Source organism: Salmo salar, chromosome ssa09 (assembly GCF_905237065.1).
Source record: "Salmo salar chromosome ssa09, Ssal_v3.1, whole genome shotgun sequence".
Classification (NCBI taxonomy): Eukaryota; Metazoa; Chordata; class Actinopteri; order Salmoniformes; family Salmonidae; genus Salmo; species Salmo salar.
The window spans coordinates 75561152-75585776 of NC_059450.1; the positions used below are offsets into that span (position 1 = coordinate 75561152).

At 44.8% G+C, this 24625-nt stretch overlaps 1 protein-coding gene across 3 annotated transcripts in view; it reads left to right on the forward strand.

Moving 5' to 3' along the window:
• Positions 1-1642: 1642 nt before the first annotated feature.
• The window catches only part of LOC106611949 (A disintegrin and metalloproteinase with thrombospondin motifs 2), a 196313-nt gene continuing 173330 nt past the window's right edge, over positions 1643-24625 (forward strand). The window contains exons 1-3 of one of the 3 annotated variants that reach the window (XM_045724031.1): positions 1797-1919; positions 4033-4142; positions 5750-6192. In XM_045724031.1, the coding sequence (XP_045579987.1) occupies positions 5935-6192 (258 nt within the window). In that variant the 5' untranslated portion in view covers positions 1797-1919; positions 4033-4142; positions 5750-5934. Of the gene's footprint in view, positions 1920-4032; positions 4143-5749; positions 6193-24625 lie in introns of all 3 variants that reach the window. The other 2 variants (XM_014212651.2, XM_045724030.1) reach the window with 2 other exon arrangements.

The window sequence follows — 24625 nt, forward strand, 5'->3', positions numbered from 1 at the left end:
TTCTGGCACGGGACGCTCATGGCATATAAACTGTATGTAAACTTTGCAGAATGGTGGTGGGATGAGTCTGAGAAATGTGCACTCCAAATATTAATGACAGAGAGGTTTGGAACTGTCTTTCTTATTGCTCTATTAATTAATTAACCTCCTGCCCTGTTCACCAGGCAGGCCAAAACTCCATCCTACCAAAACAGGCTGAGATTTCTGCCGATCTTTTCAAACTGCTCTTAGACTAAATCATTTCACATTATTATTCTTAGGCAGGTCACCGTGATATAAGTCAGTATTTGACGTCTATCCATGCCTGAGGATGTAGGGAGATGATGTGGAAACTGGCCACTAGGGGCAACATCATCTACCTCTGGTTCCAAAGGTTCAAATCCAGCGATAGAGTTGTTTGGGATTTTTTTTAATTAAGCCTTTCCCAAACCTTAACCCTTACCTTAACCTTTCAGAGTTAATACCTAACCTTAATAATTCAGAGTTAATGCTTAAACTTAACCTTGAACGATACAGAGAAGTTACCAAACACCTCTGCTTCCAAAGGTTGCATCTTCGAATCCAGCAATATGAAGTATTTTATGAATATTTTTGTTCTAAGCTTATTCCAAACCTTAACCCAGCGTTTCCCAAACTCGGTCCTGGGGACCCCAAGGGCAGCACATTTAGTTTTTGTTTCACTAGCACTAAACAGCTGATTCGAATAATTAAAGTTTGATGATCAGTTGATTATTTGAATCAGCCACTTAGTGTTTGGGGAAAAACTCTAAAAGTTTGAAAAACGCTGCCTTAACCCTTATCTTAACCATTCAGAGTTAATGCCTTACCTTAACCATTCAGAGTTAATGCCTTACCTTAACCATTCAGAGTTAATGCCTTACCTTAACCATTCAGAGTTAATGCCTTATCTTAACCATTCAGAGTTAATGCCTTACCTTAACCATTCAGAGTTAATGCCTTACCTTAACCATTCAGAGTTAATGCCTTACCTTAATAACCATTCAGAGTTAATGCCTAAAATGAACCTTGGCACTATACAGAGACCAAACCCTACCAAACACTTTGAAATGTGATGTTTGGAACAACTTTGAAATGTGATGTGACTTCGAAATATTGAGAAACATTGATGATTGTCTAATTCTGATGTGAGAATGTGATATCTTGTTGATTAATCCAACCTCATACTCAGTGTGGAAATATATATATATATATATATATATATATATATATATATATATACAATTTGACTGCACTGGGCCTTTAAAGTTACCAAACGAAATGTTCTCCATTATTTCCTATTTTGGGGTGGACAGGGAGAGGTTGCTAAATTTCCCTGATTTTCCTGTGATTTATTTGAGCTGTCATGAACTGTCAAACAGTTGCAGCACACCCAATGTTTTCAGAACTATCCTCATATTTCCTCGCGCCTTCCTGCGTGCACAACACATCGAGAGAAATGTGTGGGCGCACGTGTATGTGGAGTCTGGGAGTTGTCAGAGTGCAGAGGCAAGGAGCGAGTGAGACAGAAAGAGAGAGGGAGAGATAGAGAGAGGGAGTGAGAGAGATGGAGGGGAGGGAGGGAGGGGGAGAGGGGAGGGGAGGGAGAGAGGGAGGGGGAGAGGGGAGGGAGGGAGAGAGAGAGAGTGTGTGAGTTAGAGAGGGAGTGAGGGAGTGAGAAAGAGAGGGAGGGAGGGAGCGTTCTCTCCCCGTGCACTTGGCAGTTAGTTGCGGGCTGCTGTGCTGTTGCTGTCGTGGCGGTGTGGCTGGTCGCGGGGAACTTTAGCACACTGGAGCCCGAAGTCCCACTCTCTCACCTGCGCAGTTTGGAGCTGCCATGGGTCTCGCGCCTGGATTTACAATCTTAATCATTCTGCCGGCCTTTCTTCACACAAGCGGCCTGTATATCGCCAGTAGCGTAGGTAGGTAAATGTGGGACAATATTTTGCTGTTTCCATACGCCGGGGGTCAATTGGGTAGACGCAACCTTCTGTGCGCACTGTGCGCTCAACAGCGTAGCCTAGGCTATAGTCTAGTTATATACATACACTAAAGCGTCCATTTTCAACTTAATAGATGGATGAAGGTTCCCGATACATTTCCCAGAGAATCGTCTCTCTCTGTGCTGTGGCATAAGGGCAGGCAGTGTTGTGAAGTGTGCGTTTCTCTCTCCTCTCCTCATCCCGATTGTGACGCGGGCGCGCGGTTCAGGTTTTCGGACAGTCAGGGCAGGAGAATTCACTTTGTCTTTGTAAAGGATGCAAGGTTTGTTTGCCATGCCTTATCTGATTAGGTGGAGATCGCTGCTATCGATTTGGTCACAGGACAGAAAGGTCGGATGTTATTGATTATAAATTAACATAATTCCGTTACATTTGAGAATAATAATAATAATAAACACAGCAAAATAATATCATTGCACAGTGCACACTTAGTATCTGATATCACACGTTTTACAGACAACTTTTTTATTTAGTGTGCATGGGGAAAACATAGCTTATTGAAACTGTTATTATAGGATCAGTCTGATGAGATCTTGAAGGAATCAGGTGCCTGGTACCTCTCCCTCATCCAGGGCTGTTCCTAGCTTTCTGGGGGCCCTAAGCCATATTTTGTGGACTGGTGCAGATAAAACATTTTTCAGTTTTAAAACAAATTGCATGCGATTCTACTCATTTTTCCATGGGGCAGAGAGAACTTTGCGCCCTGCGCCCTGCCGATGACGTGGATGTCGATTAAGGCAGCCCCCTGCACCTCTCTGATTCAGAGGGGTTGGGTTAAATGTGGAAGACACATTTCAGTTGAATGAATTCCCCTTCCCCCTAGAGGTCAGGGCGTCTGGGCATGTGCCTTGTGTGCCCGGTCAATAATTCAGCCATGATTGCAACAAGGTTTAGATAGATGGCTAAACTACCTTACCTAGCAATCTATTAAATGTTAGCTGACATGGGCTAATTGAGTGACTGTCAGTGACTGACATAACAAAAGGAAAACTGCTGATGCACAACCACATTTTGAAATTTCACATTGTGTATTCTACTATTCTAACTAACAGGAAGTTGAGACCCTGACTGACTTCCTGAAAAAAGTGCGGCCCCTAGCAGCCGCGAGGCCCAAGCGGCTATATATGTCACTTGTACCTATAAACGCCACTGTTCTCACCTACTTATTCTCACCACTGTTAGATAACAATATCCATTATAGACACTCATTATGCCTATAGTGATTAAAACACCATATCTATTATCTGTGTAAAGATATCCATTTCAGATATTAATAATAATATTGAGTGATATTGAGAAGGACAGCGGAGGGTTAGTGCCACACTGATATGATCTAGTGTTGTGGCTGTAAGTTGTGATATGTGGGCGAGGTGCTGCTTTCTGTCACTAGTGGTCCCGGAGGGAGCATCTATCTCTCTCTCTCTCTCTCTCTCTCTCTCTCTCTCTCTCTCACACACATCTAAAAGCCGCCTCAGAGGGAGGTGTCACTGTCAGTGTCACAGTTTTAGGGCGATGCGTCGCCAAGAAAACGGCCTGTAATGCTTAGAGACCTGGTTATGGGGAAGTAGTAATGACGCAATAGGCTAAAATAACTTTTATATGAATTAGGCTACATGATTACTTAGAAATATGTTGCATGTCTCCCCAAAGCTTGAGAGGACAACATTAATTTTGCACAACTTGCATTGATCAGAATAGATAATGATGAGGATGATAATACATTATGTTACACTATAAGGCCTATATCTATCTTACCATTGGAATCCTTTAAAACAATTATAATGAATTAGTTTGCCCTGGGTTTTCTGCTCTGTAGGCTAATCTCCTTGTGTTGTTGTCTCCTTGTGTGTCCACAAGGCGTTGTTATTAAGCCAACCAAGTGTTTCTTTACTCAACTGCATGCTATGGAAGTCAGCTCCATGGGAACCATGGCAGGCGGTGAGAAAACATTATTCAGCGTGTGAGAGTCGCAATTAGCACCTTGATCTTCTGCTGCTCTCTCTGTTGTCTCTGTGCTGCTGTGTGTGAGGAGAGGACTGAGAGGGAGAGAGACGCACACGCACCCAACGCACTGCCACTGCTGAGGCTGCCGTTTCCATGCGTGCAGCCCTGCAAGATGTGGGGTCACATCTGGGTTCAGAGGTGTGTGTGAGTGTGTGTGTGTGTTGGATAGGCTTATTTGATTGAAATCCATGCAGATTTTCTCAGTGATCAAGAAGTGATGCAATTAAGATGACCTTCTCTCTTTCCACCTTCTCTCCCTCTCTCTCTTTCTCTCTCTGTCATTCTCTAATATACCCCCTTACCTCCCATTTCCCTCTCTCTATCTCGCTGTCATTCTCTAATATACCCCCTTACCTCCCCTTTCCCTCTCTCTCTTTGTCATTCTCTAATATACCCCCTTACCTCCCCTTTCCCTCTCTCTCTCTCTGTCATTCTCTAATATACCCCCTTACCTCCCCCTTCCCTCTCTCTCTCTCTGTCATTCTCTAATATACCCCCTTACCTCCCCCTTCCCTCTCTCTCTCTCTCTCTGTCATTCTCTAATATACCCCCTTACCTCCCCCTTCCCTCTCTCTCTCTCGCTGTCATTCTCTAATATACCCCCTTACCTCCCCCTTCCCTCTCTCTCTCTCTCTCTGTCATTCTCTAATATACCCCGTTACCTCCCCCTTCCCTCTCTCTCTCTCTCGCTGTCATTCTCTAATATACCCCTTACCTCCCCTTTCTCTCTCTCTCTCTGTCATTCTCTAATATACCCCCCTTACCTCCCCCTTCCCTCTCTCTCTCTCGCTGTCATTCTCTAATATACCCCCTTACCTCCCCTTTCTCTCTCTCTCTCTCTCTCTCTCTCTCTCTCTCACTGTCATTCTCTAATATACCCTATACCCCCTTACCTCCCCTTTTCCCCCTCTCTCTCTCTCTCTCTCTCTCTCTCTCTCTCGCTGTCATTCTCTAATATGCCCCCTTACCTTCCATTTCCTTCTTTCTCTCACTGTCATTCTCTAATATACCCCCTTACCTCCCCTTTCTCTCTCTCTCTCTCTCTCTCTCTCTCTCTCTCTCTCTCTCTCTCTCTCTCTCTCACTGTCATTCTCTAATATACCCCTTTCCCACTCTCTCTCTCTCTCTTGCTGTCATTCTCTAATATACCCCCTTACCTCCCCTTTCTCTCTCTCTCTCTCTCTCTCTCACTCTCTCTCTCTCTCTCACTGTCATTCTCTAATATACCCCTTTCCCACTCTCTCTCTCTCTCTCTCTCTTGCTGTCATTCTCTAATATACCCCCTTACCTCCCTCTCTCTCTCTCTCTCTCTCTCTCTCTCTCTCTCTCTCTCTCTCTCTCTCTCTCTCGCTGTCATTCTCTAATATGCCCCCTTACCTTCCATTTCCTTCTTTCTCTCACTGTCATTCTCTAATATACCCCCATACCTCCCCTTTCTTTCTCTCTCTCTCTCTCTCTCTCTCTCTCTCTCTCTCACTGTCATTCTCTAATATACCCCTTTCCCTCTCTCTCTCTCTCTCTCTCTCTCTCTCTCTCTCTCGCTGTCATTCTCTAATATGCCCCCTTACCTTCCATTTCCTTCTTTCTCTCTTCTCTAATTCTCTCATTCCTCCCCTTCATATCCTCTTTTCTTTTTCACTCTCCCTCTGCATTCCTCTCTCACCTTTCCTCTCAACTCCTATTTCTCCCATTCTCCTCTGCTCCCTTCCTCTCTTCTCCCCTCCTCTCTCTCACCCCCTATTCAGACTCCCTGCAGCATGTCCTGGGGGAGTATGGACTGGTGAGGCCCGTGAGCGTGGATGCAGACGGCCGCTTCTTGTCCCACGCTGTGTCAGTCGACCTGGTGGGTGCGGGGCAGTCCCGTAGGCGCTGGAGGAGAGAGGCTGGAGAGAACGGGGGAGAAGGAGAAAGAGGTGAAGAAAAAGAGGGAATGTACGAGGAGGAGGACGGAGGGCCCCTACACAGACAGCTTTACTACAACGTCACCGTCTTCGGCCGGGAGTTCCACCTGCGTCTGCGTCACAACGCGCGACTGGTGGCCCCCGGAGCCAAGATGGAGTGGCACGACGATGACGACAGCAACGGGACAGCCACGCGCTCCGAGCTACTGCAGGGAGACTGTTTCTATGTGGGTGATGTCACAGACACACCCGGAACCACCGTAGCCATCAGCAACTGCGACGGCCTGGTGAGTTTTGGTTGTTTCGGTTACTGTAGAGTCAATGCAATCCACTGAGCACATTATGACTGCTCTCCAATGGGAACATTTCTCTCAGCACTATTACATGCTGTACTAGGGTTGTCCTTCTCCCTGCTCCTCTTTTCTACCCTGTACTAGGGTTGTCCTTCTCCCTGCTCCTCTTTTCTACCCTGTACTAGGGTTGTCCTTCTCCCTGCTCCTCTTTTCTACCCTGTACTAGGGTTGTCCTTCTCCCTGCTCCTCTTTTCTACCCTGTACTAGGGTTGTCCTTCTTCCTGCTCCTCTTTTCTACCCTGTACTAGGGTTGTCCTTCTTCCTGCTCCTCTTTTCTACCCTGTACTAGGGTTGTCCTTTCTGCTCCTCTTTTCTACCCTGTACTAGGGTTGTCCTTCTTCCTGCTCCTCTTTTCCACCCTGTACTAGGGTTGTCCTTCTTCCTGCTCCTCTTTTCTACCCTGTACTAGGGTTGTCCTTCTTCCTGCTCCTCTTTTCCACCCTGTACTAGGGTTGTCCTTCTTCCTGCTTCTCTTTTCTACCCTGTACTAGGGTTGTCCTTCTTCCTGCTTCTCTTTTCTACCCTGTACTAGGGTTGTCCTTCTTCCTGCTCCTCTTTCTACCCTGTACTAGGGTTGTCCTTCTTCCTGCTTCTCTTTTCTACCCTGTACTAGGGTTGTCCTTCTTCCTGCTCCTCTTTTCCACCCTGTACTAGGGTTGTCCTTCTTCCTGCTTCTCTTTTCTACCCTGTACTAGGGTTGTCCTTCTGTCCTGCTTCTCTTTTCTACCCTGTACTAGGGTTGTCCTTCTTCCTGCTCCTCTTTCTACCCTGTACTAGGGTTGTCCTTCTTTTTGCTCCTCTTTTCTACCCTGTACTAGGGTTGTCCTTCTTCCTGCTCCTCTTTCTACCCTGTACTAGGGTTGTCCTTCCTGCTCCTCTTTGCTACCCTGTACTAGGGTTGTCCTTCTTTCTGCTCCTCTTTTCTACCCTGTACTAGGGTTGTCCTTCTTTTTGCTCCTCTTTTCTACCCTGTACTAGTGTTGTCCTTCTTCCTGCTCCTCTTTACTACCCTGTACAGTATTTGCTGATTGGTGAGCTTGGTCAAGCTCTGTAGTTTATGAACATCTAGCTCATTTGACTGGATGAGATGTGCTGGTGATGTTTCTGATTTGTAAATCTGTTTTGGATTGTGCCAAGATGGCGTCTCTCCGTTCAATGGCCTGTAAAGCATGTGGAGTGAGGTTATCAGTCACCAATCCTATCCCCTTCTTTAGAATGTGTGTGTGTGTGTGTGCATGTGTCAACGACTGCAAGACAGCGAGAGGAATCATGTCCGAGTTTCCATAGGAACGCCCAGTGCAGTTAATGGACCAATAAGAAAGAGAGCACTAATCCTCTCTGCCAATAACAGCTAGTTTCCAGCTTTCCCATCCCCACTCAGACCATTATACAGATAGTCCTAGCAAAATTCTTGCTTGAGAAATTGCTCTTGCTAAGAAGCTATTTTTGTTTCTTTAAAACTGTTTTGATTGAAAACAATCACAGTAAAGTCATTCATTGTTACCCAGAAATGATTTGATATTGAGATAAAAATGGCTGCATTGGACCTTTAAGAAGATAAATTGTAGAAATAGGCAGGGTTTATGACTTTGTGACTATGTTAACTAGTGACGACCCCTTGACTTCTCTCTGGTAACTGAACCATGTTATGTAGGTACTGGATTTTGGAAAATGAATGAACTGAATGATGTGTTTGGAGGGAGGGAGGGAGAGAGAGACTGTGACCAGCTGGTGAGGTCTTGTTGAGGAGATACAGGAGACTCCTGTACACTGTTGGCTGGGAAGGTGGAAGAGAATTGGTTTCACTTTGAAATGAAGTTCAGTACAGAAATCCTAACCTAGACTCTTGGAATATTTATGCATGAGTGTGTGTGGTTATAAACCTCTGTCCCGCTAATGGCTTTCCCCCTGGCCTAGCATACTTGGTCAAAGCTACAGAGGCTGTTTTTTGACGTGTGTGTGCTTGTGTGTGTGTGTGTGTGTGTGTGTTATTCTCTGCTCTCCTCTATGCATTAGAGAGATTACATTTAGAACTGATTATCAATGGGATCTCTTTTGGGCCCAGACCTTCACTACTCTGCGTCTCTATTGGGCCCAGACCTTCACTACTCTACATCTCTATTGGGCCCAGACCTTCACTACTCTACATTTCTATTGGGCCCAGACCTTCACTACTCTGCGTCTCTATTGGGCCCAGAGCTTCACTACTCTACATCTCTATTGGGCCCAGACCTTCACTACTCTACATCTCTATTGGGCCCAGACCGACACTACTCTACATTTCTATTGGGCCCAGACCTTCACTACTCTACATCTCTTTTGGGCCCAGACTTTCACTACTCTATGTCTCTATTGGGCCCAGACCTTCACTACTCTACATTTCTATTTGGCCTGACCTTCACTACTCTACATCTATATTGGGTCCAGACCTTCACTACTGTACATCTCTATGGGGCCCAGACCTTCACTACTCTACATCTATATTGGGCCCAGAACTTCACTACTCTACATCTCTATGGGGCCCAGACCTTCACTACTCTACATCGCTATGGGGCCCAGACCTTCACTACTCTGCATCTCTATGGGGCCCAGACCTTCACTACTCTGCATCTCTATGGGGCCCAGACCTTCACTACTCTGCATCTCTATGGGGCCCAGACCTTCACTACTCTACATCTCTATTGGGCCCAGACCTTCACTACTCTACATCTCTATTGGGCCCAGACCTTCACTACTCTACATCTCTATAGACAGACAGACAGACAGACAGACAGACAGACAGACAGACAGACAGACAGACAGACAGACAGACAGACAGACAGACAGACAGACAGACAGACAGACAGACAGACAGACAGACAGACAGACAGACAGACAGACAGACAGACAAAGGGATGGGCGGATGTTAGACCTATCATTATACCTGCTACAGCTCAGCAACAGGTGGGAGAACACCTGGCCAGCGGAGACATGTATTACACACACACCTGGTCACAGCTGGGAAGCTAGCAGCCCACATGGTCACACAGCGCTCCAGCTTATGGCAGATACATGCATGGTGAATACAGACTTCAGAACGAGCCAGACAAACCTCACCAGGCATAGAGAAGTGATCCGCGATGTAGGGTGATCAGAGAGCGTTTCCCTCTCTTTCATCTGTTCTCTTTATCCCCCCCTTCTCTCCCCCTCCATCTCCTTTTTATCTCGATCTACCCTCTCTCTCTCTCTCTCTCTCTCTCTCTCTCTCCCTATCCCCCTTCTCTCTCCCTCTCTTTCTCTTTCCCTGTCTTTCCCACAGCCACCAGCGGTAGAGACAGGTTGGATAGATTTTCTAATGATGCTATTAAAAGTGCCGGGGGAAGGAGGGGGGAGGAGGAAGAGAGAGAGAGAGAGAGAGAGAGAGAGAGAGAGATTGGTCCTTTAGCAGGTTGTCGTGTCTGTTTTCTAGTAGTGTTCTATCACCTAGGGTGAAGGGTGTTGCACTCTCTCTCCTTCCTATGGTGGATGAACTGGGGAAACAGCATAGTTTGTTGTCTATATTTGGTTGTCCCTGTGCTGTAATGTATGTAGATTGTTGAACGATATGTTAGAGACCGCCTTTAGGCTTCGCGTTTTGTAGCCCCTAGGTGTGTGCATGTGTCTGTCTGTCTGTGTTATTAGTGCACAGCATGAGCTGGGAGAAACTTGTCTATTTTTGTATTTGCGTTGAAAACAGGCTTTCATAACCGCCTCGGAATCCAGACACAAGCGGAAACACCAAAGGCATTTACAGGTGTTCCAAAAGGATTGTTCTAGATCCGATTGGATTTGCCAAGGTCCCCAACAATGGAATTTTTCATTTTGTGATGTTATTCTTGAATGCGCTACATGTTGTGGGTACACATCCATTTAAATGCTTTTTCACCGTGCTATTCAAGTTAAATACGATGTCACTATCTGCCTATAAATACCACCTGCCAGGCAATAATGGTAAATAATCATTTGTTCTTATTCTGCCTGCTAAAATAAAGGTTAAATAAACATAATAAATATGTAAATGGTTTCTGAGTCTATTCTTTATTAAGTTCCACAGTCCTTCTTGTTGCTGTGTAACAGAGTCATTCCTCACGAAACTAAGGAAAAACAAGACCATGATTTGGGGGATTTTCACAAAATGTAATCCATAAAATAGTATTTTGGAGCAAGGATTGTTTACATATATTTGACATTTGTATCTAGGAGCATAATTGAGAGATAATTACTCAAAGTTGGCATATTTATTCAATTTTAGCCTTACCCAGGCGTCCTTTAAGACTCCATAATGTTTAATCCATAGATTCTACAAAGCAAAAATGTGTGTAATATGTGTAATTTATCACTTGCTCGGTAATATGATTACCATTTTGATTTTAATTTAAAAAAACATGAATTTATGAATATTGAAAAATGTAAACATTAATATTGAAATAATTTTGCATATGTTTTAATGTATTGTTGAATATAATATACTCTACAGGCATATCAACGTTCCAGAGTGGGATCTCTTCTAGTTTTAAAGTTCTGGCCCATTTTATACAGACAAACATCATTGTCAATATAACCAATCACAGCCCCCCTTTCACTTGTATCATTGCACATCCTGCAAATCACCAGCAGAGGGCGACCATTTTGAATCCATTTTCACATTCATTCTGTTGGTAATACTTACAAATTGGATCATAACTCTAAATGTAGCAGAGATCCCACTCTGATATGCCCATACAATATATAATGTTATGTTCAAAATATATTGAAATGTTCAACAAGCTCTTACAGTCTCAGTAAAGAATTAGACATTCATCAATGTTTCTCAAACGTCACATTTTGAAGTTGTTGCTAATGTCACATTTCAAAGTCTTTAAGGTTAAATTTAGGCCTTAACTCTGAATATGTAAAGTTAGGGTTAAGTTTAATAATTAACAAGGTTAGGCATGAACTCAGAATGGTTAGGGTAAGGGTTAAGGTTTGGGATACGTTTAAAACAAAAATATCAGAAATTATCACTGGCAGTGGTGGAAAAAGTACCCAATTGTCATACTTGAATAAAAGTATAGATACCTCAATACAAAGTTACTCAAGTAAAAGTGAAAGTCACCCAGTAAAATACTACTTGAGTAAAAGTCTAAAATGATTTGGTTTTAAATATACTTCAGTATCAAAATTAAATGTAATTGCTCAAATATATTTAAGTAGCAAAAGTAAAAGTATAAATCATTTTAAATATCTTATATTAAGCAAAGCAGAAGGGAGCATTTTCTTGTTTTTAAAATGTACGGATAGCCAGGGGCTCACTCCAACACTCCAACATATTATTAACGGAAGATGCATTTGTGTTTAGTCCGGAGGCAGTAGGGATGACCACGTGTTCTCTTGATAAGTGCGTGAATTTTCCTGTCCTGCTAAGCTAAGAATTCAAAATATAATGAGTACTTTTGGTTGTCAGGGAAAATGTATGGAGTATAAAGTACAATATATTCTTTAGGAATGTAGTGAAGGTAAAGTAAAAGTTGTCAAATGTAAATAGTAAAGTAAAGTACAGATACCCCCAAAAATTACTTAATGAAGTACTTTAAAGTATTTTTACACCACTGATCACTGGATTTGAACATGCAACCATGGAAACCAGAGGCAGATGCTTACACCCATCAATCACTCCTGTCTACAACATCCTAGAAAAACCGAAGTCTCCTTGAAGGTAACAGTCCTCACTGTTGCCCCTAGTGGCCAGTTTCCACATAATCTCCCGACCTCCTCAGACCTGCATGGATGTCAAGTACTGACTTGTATCATGGGTGTCCTGCCTGAAAAAAATTGCCAAGTCAAACATTTTAGGTATATATTTTTTAATCAAAGTACTACTCATATTACAGAGAATGCTGTATAGCTTCATATGACATCTATGTTCGCTTTGTATCACCTACAGATGAAACACTATGGAGTCTTAAAAGAGGCCTGGGTGAGGCCAAAAGTATGCCAACTTTGATAAATTATTACTCAATGATGCTTTTAGATACAAATGTTAAATATATGTGAACAATCCTTCCTCCAAAGGAATATTTATTACATTTTGTGAAAATCCTCCAAATCATGGTATTTTTTTGTTTGGGTTTCATGAAGAATCTCAAAGGAGAGATACTCTACAGATACTGTACTGTTCAGTCTTTCCATCCCACCCCAGTATCACATGTCAGCAGAGGACTTAATCATGCCAGTTTACAGCCCAGCCAGTCACATCAGGCAGGCGTGGCAGTGTTTAGGCTGGGATCTGATGATCACAATAACAAACTCACACCAAGTGCCAATGACACGTCCATTTACCCCAGACAGCCCCGTAACAAACACAGTCATTACATCTACATTATAAAGCCACAGAAAACCATTCAGCCAGGCCAGGTAGTGGTGCGGCGTGGGGGGCTTGGGCCTCTATAGGTCTCTACAATGTGTGTTTCATTCACACACACAGCAAGGGTCAGGCGATAAGCAGCTCTCCACTGTAATCAGCTCAAATTGAAATGATGACATAAATTACAGAGCAGCACTACAGCTGTTATTAACCCCGGTTGTCCCGGAGTGGTTGAAAGAGAAGAGAGAGACGGGGCTGCAGGGAGAGCTGGGTACAGGAGCGCAAAGGCTGGCTGGGTATGAATGAGAAAGAGAAAGAGAGAGAGACTGACTCCACCATGCAGCGTAGCCCACTCAGACACTCAAACACACAATTACTCAATCTAGGCAGCTATTATCAGGCAGTCAGTGGTAGGAACACTCTGACAGAGGTACGCTACTGTTGCGGTACATAGCTCAGAGCACAGCAGAGCAGAGCATGCTTTTACCACAGTTGTGATTACTGCCTGTCTCTTACTCACTGCACTTAACCAGCCCCCCTGTTTTCCTCTCTCTCCCTCTAGCGATCTTTCTCTCCCTCTCATGCTCTCTCTCTTTTCTCTCTCTCTCTCTCTCTCTCTCTCTCTCTCTCTCTCTCTCTCTCTCTCTCACACTCTCTCTCGTTCTCTCGCTCTCTCATTCTCTCGCTCTCTCTCTTCCATTAAAAAACTGCTGGCACAGAATACTAGGAGAATCTGAGCATGAGGAAAAGGCTTCCCCAAAGTAAATGTATCTGTGATGTCACAATGAGGACAGTGGAAGGTCACAATGAGGTTAGGCTTGGGCGGTATCCAGATTGTCATACCTTCATACCGACTTGTCATCCTGGGATATTTGTTAATAACGGCACTAAGCCTCTGTAATCCAAGGTTAGCATTGCTAACAAGTACATGTAAAGTCCCATAGAAAATGCTAGCTAAATGCTAACATTGCGAACATTTTATACAGACTCTGAAAAATAATTTGCAACTCAAAAAGTTATACAAGGATCATCAATGCAACTGATTTTTTTATGTGTGATATCCGGTTCTGGTGGCATGCATTGAAACACTTGGCTTTCTTTTGCAAATTACTATGAAATAACAGACTTATTTCCTAAAACTTGTCAATACTAAACATCATATTAAGGTTTGGGATGTTCATTGTGTGACAAGAAATAATTAGCAGGTCTATTAAGCTCCAGCAGCTTGAATTTGTCCATCCACAGTTCAACTGTGGGAACATGGCGTCTTGCAACACCAGACAACAGAAAGAGCAGGCCGATACTATCCGAGAGATTGTTTGTGAGGAGATTACCTCTGCCCCCAACTGCAATTAAAATCGGTAAATTAATCATTGGCAGTGCTCACTGCTGAAGTGGATACCTATTCAACTAAAGTGGAAAGTCTGAAGAAGACAGCCAATGCCACAGAGGGGTGACTTCATGACCCGGGAACAGTGTGAGCTAAATTAGAAGGGATAATCAATCTCCTAAAAGAGAAAAACAGAATCACTCAGTAATCATTCCTGTACATTCAATGTGTGGGTCACAGGACTTGAAACTGGTGTGGAAGCAGGCATCCCCAACTTCTTTCATTAGCTTTTCTATGAACTGTTCGGGCAGGAGAAGCTGGATCCCATGCCTGATTAACATAGATCACCGCACGGGTTAATTCTGAAATAGCTCTCGTTGTATGATTGTATGAATCCACAGCTTTCAGATAGGGCTTCATCTACCAGGCAAGAATTATCTTGACCTTCCAGAACCCAACACACATGTTTTCCACTGCAAGGTAGCTCAAGACTTCATTGAGAAGCACATCACACCCAACACACAAGGGGACAAGCCGACAGATGGAACACCCATGTTTGGCTCATTATTCAGGTATGCTATCCATGCACAATCATGTAGCCTAGCCACTGGTGGAAAAGTACCCAATTGTCATACTTGAGGAAAAGTAAATAGAAAATAGAAAATGTCTCAAGTAAAAGTGAAAGTCATCCAGTAAAATACTACTTAAGTAAAAGTCTAAAAGTTTCTGGTTTTAAATTTACTTAAATGCCTCGCAAAGAAGGACACCAATTAGTAGATGGGTAAAAAAAAACAGCAGACATTGAATATCTCTTTGAGCATGGTGAATTCATTAATTACAATTTGGATGGTGTATCAAAAATACAGGCATCCTTCTTAACTCAGTTGCCAGAGAGGAAGGAAACAACTCAGGAATTTCACCATGAGGACAATGGTGACTTTAATTAAAACAGTTAAAGAGTTTAATGGCTGTGATAGGAGAAAACAGGATGGTTCAACAACCTTGTAGTTACTCCACAATACGAACCTAAATGATAGAGTGAAAAGAAAGAAGCCTGTATCGAATAAAAATAGTCCAAAACATGCATCTTGTTTGCAACAAGTCACTAAAGAAAAACTGTAAAAAATGTGTCAAAGAAATTAAATTGATGTCCTGAATACAAAGCATTGCTTTTGGTGCAAATCCAACACAACACATCACTGAGTGCCACTCTTCATATTTTCAAGCCTGGTGGTGGCTGCATCTTGTTAGGGGTATGCTTTTCATCGGCAAGGACTAGGGTGTTTCTTGAGAATAAAAATAAATGGAATAAAGCTAATCACAGGCAAAATCCTTGAGGAAAACCTGCTTCAGTCTGCTTTTCAACAGACACTGGGAGACAAATTCATCTTTCAGCAGGACAATAACCTAAAACACAAGAATAAATATACACTGGAGTTGCTTACCAAGACAACATTGAATGTTCCAGAGTGGCCTAGTGTTGACTTAAATCAGCTGGAATCTATGGCAAGACTTGAAAATGGTTGACATGCAATGATCAACAACCAACTTGGAGTGCTGCATCAGATGACCTGGTGTTCACAATCACCCGACCTCAACCCAAATGAGATGGTTTGGTATGAGTTGGACTGCAGAGTGAAGGAAAAGCAGCCAACAAGTGCTCAGCATATGTGGGAACTCCTTCAAGACTGTTGGAAAAGCATTCCAGATGAAGCTGGTTGAGAGAATGCCAAGAGTGTGCAAATCTGTCATCAAGGCAAAGGGTGGCTACTTTGAAGAATAAAAACTATATTTTGATTTGTTTAACACTTTTTTGGTTACTACATGATTCCATATGTGTTATTTCATAGTTTTGATGTCTTCACTCTTGTCCTGCAATGTAGAAAATAGTAAAAATAAAGAAAAACCCTGGAATAAGGAGGTGTGTCCAAACTTTTGACTGGTACTGTATATATAACAGCACTTACAGTTGACCAGGACAGCTCTAGCATGGCAGAAATTTGATGAACTGACTTGTTGGAAAGTTGGCATCCTATTAAGGTGCTACATTGAAAGTCACTGACCTCTTTAGCACATGGCTGTGTGCTCGATTCTATACACCTGTCAGCAACAGGTGTGGCTAAAATGGCCAAATCCACTAATTTGAAGGGGTGTCCACATGCTGTTGTATATATAGTGTATATACCTATTTTCATATTTTTTACTTTCTTTGCTTTCAGGCCTACGGGAAGGGGTGGTATGGCGAGAGTTTTCTCTGGTGGCCGGGAAGCAACCTTGTAATGTATTTTTCGTTATGTGTCAGACCGCAAGACTGGCTGTCGCCATTGGCTTCAACTAATGGATGTTAATAAAAATCATGAAAAAAAAAAAATGTCTGGGGACTACCAGTAAGCGTCATAATAAAAAATTATGTGACAGGTGAAATGAAGAATGCAATCTTCTTTCTCCTAACGTATTACACAAGTTGAATGCAGGTATTTACTATTTATATTTATAAAATAAACTTCAAAGAAATAGCTTAAATGGTATTGAAGGTATTGAAAAACCATCCTGTGACTATTTCTAAATAACTAGGTATACGGTATATACAGTATACCGCCCAAGCATAAATGAGGTCAGTGGAATTTATCTGTGATGTCACAATGAGGTTAGTCAACTGTATCTGTGACATCACAATGAGGTCAGCTGTCTGGCTGTCCGTCTGGCTGTCCGTCTGGCTGTCCGTCTGGCTGTCCGTCTGGCTGTCCGTCTGGCTGTCCGTCTGGCTGTCCGTCTGGCTGTCCGTCTGGCTGTCCGTCTGGCTGTCTGGCTGTGTGCTGTTCCCACCAACATCTCCAGCTCTCCTCTGGATGCAGTGTTAGCTGGTTTACCTCAGATCTGAGGATCAGGTGTCTTTGTACTCCCAAACCATCTGTAGTCTGGAGTTTTCCCAGAGCCCTGTGTGTACTGGTGTGTTTGTAATCTTCACAAACAAAATACATAAGAGTGGGAGGGAGGGAGGGAGGGAGAGAGAGAGGGAGCAGAAGAAAGACTGATGGATTCTCTATGTACCCAACCAGAGCATCAACAACAACAACAACAACAATACCATTACCGGCACCACCTGCTCAGAGTCAGACCACAGTCAGACAGGAAGGAAGGATTCAAGTGGTGTCCCTGATCAGCATATATAAACTCTGGTATTTCCTATCTCTTTCTCATTGATCAACAGTGCACAGCTTAACCACTAGTATCTCTATAGTTGGATAGTATGACAGATAAACCCCAATTGGCCCCCTGTCCAGGAAGGCTTTCTCAAGCTGATGTGCACTGGGGTTGACCAATATGGGCGAGGGGGCAGGAGGTACATTTGGCATTAGGACAAGTATACAGTTCTGGAAAAAATTAAGAGACCACTGCAAAATGATCAGTTTCTCTGGTTTTACTATTTATAGGCATGTGTTTTGGTAAAATGAATATTTTGTTTTATTCTATAAACTACTGACAACATTTCTCTCAAATTCCAAATAAAAATATTGTCATTTAGAGCATTTATTTGCAGAAAATGACAACTGGTCAAAATAACAAAAAAAATGCAGTGTTGTCAGACCTCGAATAATGCAAAGAAATTAAGTTCATATTCATTTTTAAACAACACAATACTAATGTTTTAACTAAGGAAGAGTTCAGAAATCAATATTTGGTGGAATAACCCTGATTATTTACATTTACATTACATTTACATTTAAGTCATTTAGCAGACGCTCTTATCCAGAGCGACTTACAAAATGGTGCATTCACCTTATGATATCCAGTGGAACAACCACGTTACAATAGTGCATCTAAATCTTTTAAGGGGGGGGTTAGAAGGATTACTTTATCCTATCCTAGGTATTCCTTAAAGAGGTTCTGTTCCTTCTACTTCCTGGCCCGTATCCACAAAGCATCTCAGAGTAGGAGTGTTGTTCTAGGATCAGTTTAGCCTTTTAGTTCATAATGAATATGATTGTATGGACAAATCATAGACAGCTCTTCTACTCTGAGATGCTTTGTGGATACGGGCCCAGGTCTCGATAAATAGGGATTGGTGGAAGCTCATTTAGATTGTTTCTTTCTTGGAAGTATGTGTATATTTTGTTAAATGTGTCCTATTTGTTGTTGTTGTTTTAGTTGGTTGAATGTTTTGCGATGCGATTCCTGGTTTGCCGTCTGTGTCCGTCTGGCCTTTCTGCCTGTCTATCTATCTCTCTGGCTGTGTGTGGAGGAGCTCAGCTTTGGATGCAGGCAGTGAAGTAACAGAAATCTCACTCGATTACACAAATTTCCACCCTTGTCCAAAAAAATCTGTGTTTTTGTTTTGAAATAGATGTTTCAATTTGTTCGTTTTCCCCCCCAAATGTGTTATGTTTTGGATCTTTGTATTTGCAGGGCGGAGTCCTGTCTCTCTCTCTCTCTCTCTCAACATTCATAATAGCGAATGCTCTGTGGTTGCTGTCTGAAAGACAGAAAAAAAAGAATATTGATCTGATACTTTGATGTTTGTGATTGATAGCCTGCCAATCTGTACAGTAGGAGGGAGCTTTAGAGATGACATGATACAATGATAATGACACAACAAGTATCAGAATCATCTATCTGAATGACTCAACATAGTGGCATTGCTGTAAGATGACCTTGCCATTAGTGCCTTGTAAAAAATCCATATCTGGGTAAAATACCATTGAGTAATCACTGTTCTACTCACACCTTGAATCAAGGCCAGGGCATTAGCACCCTATCATCAGAACAGTGCTAGGTCTTCACAGTAACCTATCATCAGTTCAATACTAGGTCTTCACAGTACCCTATGATCAGTCACAGTGCTAGGTCTTCACAGTACCCTATCATCAGTCACAGTACTAGGTCTTCACAGTACCCTATCATCAGTTCAGTGCTAGGTCTTCACAGTACCCTATCATCAGTTCAGTACTAGGACTTCACAGTACCCAATCATCAGTCACAGTGCTAGGTCTTCACAGTACCCCATCATCAGTCACAGTGCTAGGTCTTCACAGTACCCTATCATCAGTCACAGTGCTAGGTCTTCACAGTACCCAATCATCAGTTACAGTGCTAGGTCTTCACAGTACCCTATCATCAGTCACAGTGCTAGGTCTTCACGGAACCCTATCATCAGTTCAGTGCTAGGTCTTCACAGTACCCTATCATCAGTTCAGTACTAGGTCTTCACAGTACCCTATCATCAGTTCAGTACTAGGTCTTCACAGTACCCTATCATCAGTTCAGTACTAGGTCTTCACAGTACCCTATCATCAGTTCAGTACTAGGTCTTCACAGTACCCTATCATCAGTCACAGTGCTAGGTTTTCACAGTACCCTATCATCAGTTCAGTACTAGGTCTTCACAGTACCCTATCATCAGTCACAGTGCTAGGTCTTCACAGTACCCTATCATCAGTCACAGTGCTAGATCTTCATAGTACCCTATCATCAGTCACAGTGCTAGGTCTTCACAGTACCCTATCATCAGTCACAGTGCTAGGTCTTCACAGTACACTATCATCAGTTTAGTGCTAGTTCTTCACAGTACCCTTTCATCAGTCACAGTGCTAGGTCTTCACAGTACCCTATCATCAGTTCAGTGCTAGGTCTTCACAGCACCCTATCATCGTTCTGTTAGGAGCAAACCGAACCTAGTACGCAGACACCTTAATCCTCTAACATTGTTCCTCTCAAGGAGAGACCAGGGGAACTGGGCTGGACTGGGTGTAGGGCTGTGGACAGCATAGAGAGACCAGGGGAACTGGGCCGGACTGGGTGTAGGGCCGTGGACAGCATAGAGAGAAGAAGGATGGGCAGAGAGAGTACATGAATTAGTCGATATTAAGACAGTGTCAATATAGTTTGTGTTCCTCTCCTCTCCTTTTCTCTTCTCTTTTCCTCTCCCTGTGGCTATATCTTACAGGCAGTAGCTATCAGCAGGGTGTATGCTAGTGGTTGTGTGTGTTGACTTTGATGCCAATACAATGTGACAGGGCTTTCCTGACTGTCTTTTTTCTCCTGTGTGAAAGGAGTTGCTATCCACCTCCCTCTATCTCTAACTCTGCCTGAGAAAAAAGGAATCTAGGCAACAACCTTATTCTCTCTCCCTCTGTCTGTCTCTCACTTCCTCTGTCTGTCCCTCCCTCAATCCCTCCCTCAATCCCTCCCTCCCTCCCTCCCTCCCTCCCTCCCTCCCTCCCTCCCTCCCTCCCTCCCTCCCTCCCTCCCGCTGTCTGTCTGTCTGTCCCTCCCTCCCTCCCTCCCTCCCTCCCTCCCTCCCTCCCTCCCTCCCTCCCTGTCTGTCTGTCTGTCTGTCTGTCTGTGTCTGTCTGTCTGTCTGTCTGTCTGTCTGTCTGTCTGTCTGTCTGTCCCTCCCAAGGTCTGTCTCTCGCTCCTCTCGCTCCCTCCCTCTCGCTCTCTCTCTCTCCCTCCTTCTGTTTCTCTCTCCCTCCCCGCCCCCCTCTGTCTCTCTCGCTCCGTCTGTCTGTCCCCTTCCCTCCATCTGTCTCTCACTCTCCCTCTGTCTGTCTCCCACTCCCTCCTCTGTCTGTCTCCCTCCCTCCCTCCCTCCCTCCCTCCCTCCCTCCCTCCCTCCCTCCCTCCCTCCCTCCCTCCCTCCTCCCTCCCTCTGTCTGTCTACCTATAGAGTATCTATACTATCCATACACGTATCTTTCTACACTCTCTCAACCCCTTCTTCATTCTTTCTCCCTTTCTATCTTGCACTCAATAGTCTCTCTTTTTCCCAATCTCCGTCCCTAACTCTCATCCACCGTGACTCATCCACCGTGCGTGAGGCCTGTAGTCATGGTTTTGAGTGACAGGAGTTGTCATCCTGTCATGTTGTCTCGTCGTCCCTGCTCTTTTTTGTTTGACTATCTCTCTCTCTCTTTCTCTCGCTCTCGCTCTGTCTCTCTCTCTTTCCTCCACTCTCTCTCTCTCTCTCATTCTTTTCTCTCTCTCTTTCTCTCTGTCCCTCTCTCTCTCTTTCGTCCTCTCTTTCTCTCCCTCTCTCTTGCTTTCTTTCTCTCTCTCGCCCTCTCTCTCTGTCCCTCTCTCTTTCATCCTCTATTCTCTCTCTCTCTCTCTCTCTCTCTCTCTCTCTCTCTCTCTCTCTCTCTCTCTCTCTCTCTGTCTCTGACAGTACAGTACAGCACAGAGGTCAAAGACCCAGCTGAGACGCAAGCTGTTGCTGCCTGCCTGCTATCTCTACCTGCTAGAATGGCAAATTAGCACTTTATCTTGTTATTGTCCAATCCAGTAGGGAGGACGGGGGAGAGTGGGGGTTAGGGAAGAGGGGGGAGGGGTAGCAGGGTAAGGAGGACGAGGGACAGGTGGGGGGGTAGGGAGAACGGGGGAGAGGTGGGGGGTAAAGAGGATGGGGAGAGGTGGAAGGGTAGGGAGAACGGGGGAGAGGGGGTAGGGAGAACGGGGAGAGGGGGGGTAGGGAGAACGGGGGAGAGTTGGGGGTAAGGAGGACGGGCGACTGGTGGGGGGGTAGGGGGGAGCAGGGGTGAGGTGGGGGGTAGGGAAGACAGGGGAGAGGTGGGGGGTAGGGAGGATGGGAGAGAGGTGGTAGGGCAGGGAGGACGGGGGAGAGGTGGGGGGTAGGGAAGACATGGGAGAGGTGAGGGGTAGGGAGGATGGGAGAGAGGTGGTGGTAGGGAGGACAGGGGAGAGGTGGTGGTAGGGAGGACAGGGGAGAGGTGGGGGTAGGGAGGACAGTGGAGAGGTGGTAGGGTAGGGAGGATGGGGGAGAGGTGGGAGGGTAGGGAGAACGGGGGTGAGGGGGTAGGGAGGACGGGGGAGAGGTGGTAGGGAGGACGGGGAGAGGTGAGGGTTAGGGAGAACGGGTGAGAGGGGGGTAGGGAGGACGGTGGAGAAGCGGGGGGTAGGGAGGACGGGGGGATAGGTGGTAGGGTAGGGAGGACAGTGGAGAGGTGGGGGTAGGGAGGACAGTGGAGAGGTGGTAGGGTAGGGAGGACAGTGGAGAGGTGGTGGGTAGGGAGGACAGTGGAGAGGTGGGGATAGGGAGGACGTTGGATAGGTGGGGGTAGGGAGGACGGTGGAGAGATGGGGGTGTAGGGAGGACAGGGGAGAGGTGGTGGTAGGGAGGACAGGGGAGAGGTGGTGGTAGGGAGGACAGGGGAGAGGTGGGGGATAATTTGCTTAGGGGAAGTAACTATGAGAAATGGTCGAGGTGAAGGCAGGCTCTTTGACACAGCAGGTTGTTGAAGCTGGGCTGTGATGTATAACTGCAATACAGGCAGAGTGCTGGACTGACCTGACTGCACTACACACACACACAGACCCACAGACCCACACACACACACACACACACACACACACACACACACACACACACACACACACACACACACACACACACACACACACACACACACACACACACACACACACACACACACACACACACACTCAAACTCGAACACACAAACACAGCTCATAGGCTCTCCTGTGAACTCAACCTTGCTCACTGTAACAATTGTAAAACTATCCTTTCTATCTCTGAAATGATAAAATAGAGTACTAGAATATAACATGCTCTCACAGAAATTACACTATGATATTCCCTATTTTCTCTGAAAAGCTGCATCAAGTCATTATTCTCCTCTCTTAGATATGATAGTTTAAGTGGCTTTTCTCAAAGCCATCCCATCGGCCGGCTCTAGACTGAGCCTGGATGGAGATGATTTCCTCCCAGACTGGGTGATAGTGTGAAACTGCAGCTGCTGACTCCAGCTCTCTGGCTCGGTAATTGGGGGCATTGGAGAAGCCTGGTGTTTCCCTATAGATACAATCACACACACTCACCAGTTTGGCTTCAAAACACTGTGTAAACCATCAACTGTACTCTACTTTACAGCTGTATAGCAGGCTGTGTGTGTGTGTGTGTGTGTGTGTGTGTGTGTGTGTGTGTGTGTGTGTGTGTGTGTGTGTGTGTGTGTGTGTGTGTGTGTGTGTGTGTGTCTGTCTGTCTGTCTGTCTGTCTGTCTGTCTGTCGTGTACGCCAGCTGTCCGATTTGAATATTTTTGATATACACACCCCCCTACCACCTCTACAACCACCAATATATACACCTCTCTACCACCGCTACTATATACACCCCTCTACCACTGCTACTATATACACCCCTCTACCACCGCTACTATATACACCCCTCTACCACCACTACTATATACACCCCTCTACCACCACTACTATATACACCGCTCTACCACCAGTACTATATACACCCCTCTACCACCACTACTATATACACCCCTCTACCACCACTATATACACCTTTCTACCACCGCTACTATATACACCCCTCTACCACCTCCACTATATACACCCCTCTACCACCAGTACTATATATACCCCTCTACCACCGCTACTATTTACACCCCTCTACCACCACTACTATATACACCCCTCTACCACCGCTACTATATACACCCCTCTACCACCACTACTATTTACACCCCTCTACCACCGCTACTATATACACCTCTCTACCACTACTACTATATATTCCCCTCTACCACCGCTACTATATACACCCCTCTACCACCACTACTATTTACACCCCTCTACCACCGCTACTATATACACCCCTCTACCACCACTACTATTTACACCCCTCTACCACCGCTACTATATACACCCCTCTACCACCGCTACTATATACACCCCTCTACCACCGCTATTATATACACCCCTCTACCACCGCTACTATATACACCCCTCTACCACCGCTACTATATACACCCCTTTACCACCGCTACTATATACACCCCTCTACCACCACTACTATATACACCCCTCTAGCACCGCTACTATATACACCCCTCTACCACCACTACTATATACACCCCTCTACCACCTCCACTATATACACCCCTCTACCACCACTATATACACCCCTCTACCACCACTACTATATACATCCCTCTACCCCTCCACTATATACACCTCTCTACCACGCTACTATATATACCCCTCTACCACCGCTACTATATACACCCCTCTACCACCACTACTATATACACCCCTCTACCACCGCTACTATATACACCCCTCTACCACCACTACTATATATACCCCTTTACAACCGCTACTATATACACCCCTCTACCACCGCTATTATATACACCCCTCTACCACCGCTACTATATACACCCCTCTACCACCACTGCTATATACACCCCTCTACCACAACTACTATATATACCCCTTTACCACCGCTATTATACACACCCCACTACCACCGCTACTATATACACCCCTCTACCACCGCTACTATATACACCCCTCTACCACCGCTAATATTTACACCCCTCTACCACCGCTACTATATACACCTCTCTACCACCACTACTATATACACCCCTCTACCACCGCTACTATATATACCCCTCTACCACCACAACTATATACACCCCTCTACCACCACTACTATATACACCCCTCTACCACCACTACTATATACACCCCTCTACCAACACTGCTATATACACCCATCTACCACAACCACTATATACACCCCACTACCACCTCTACCACCACCACTATATACACCCCACTACCACCTCTACCATCACCACTATATACACCCCACTACCACCTCTACCACAACCACTATATACAC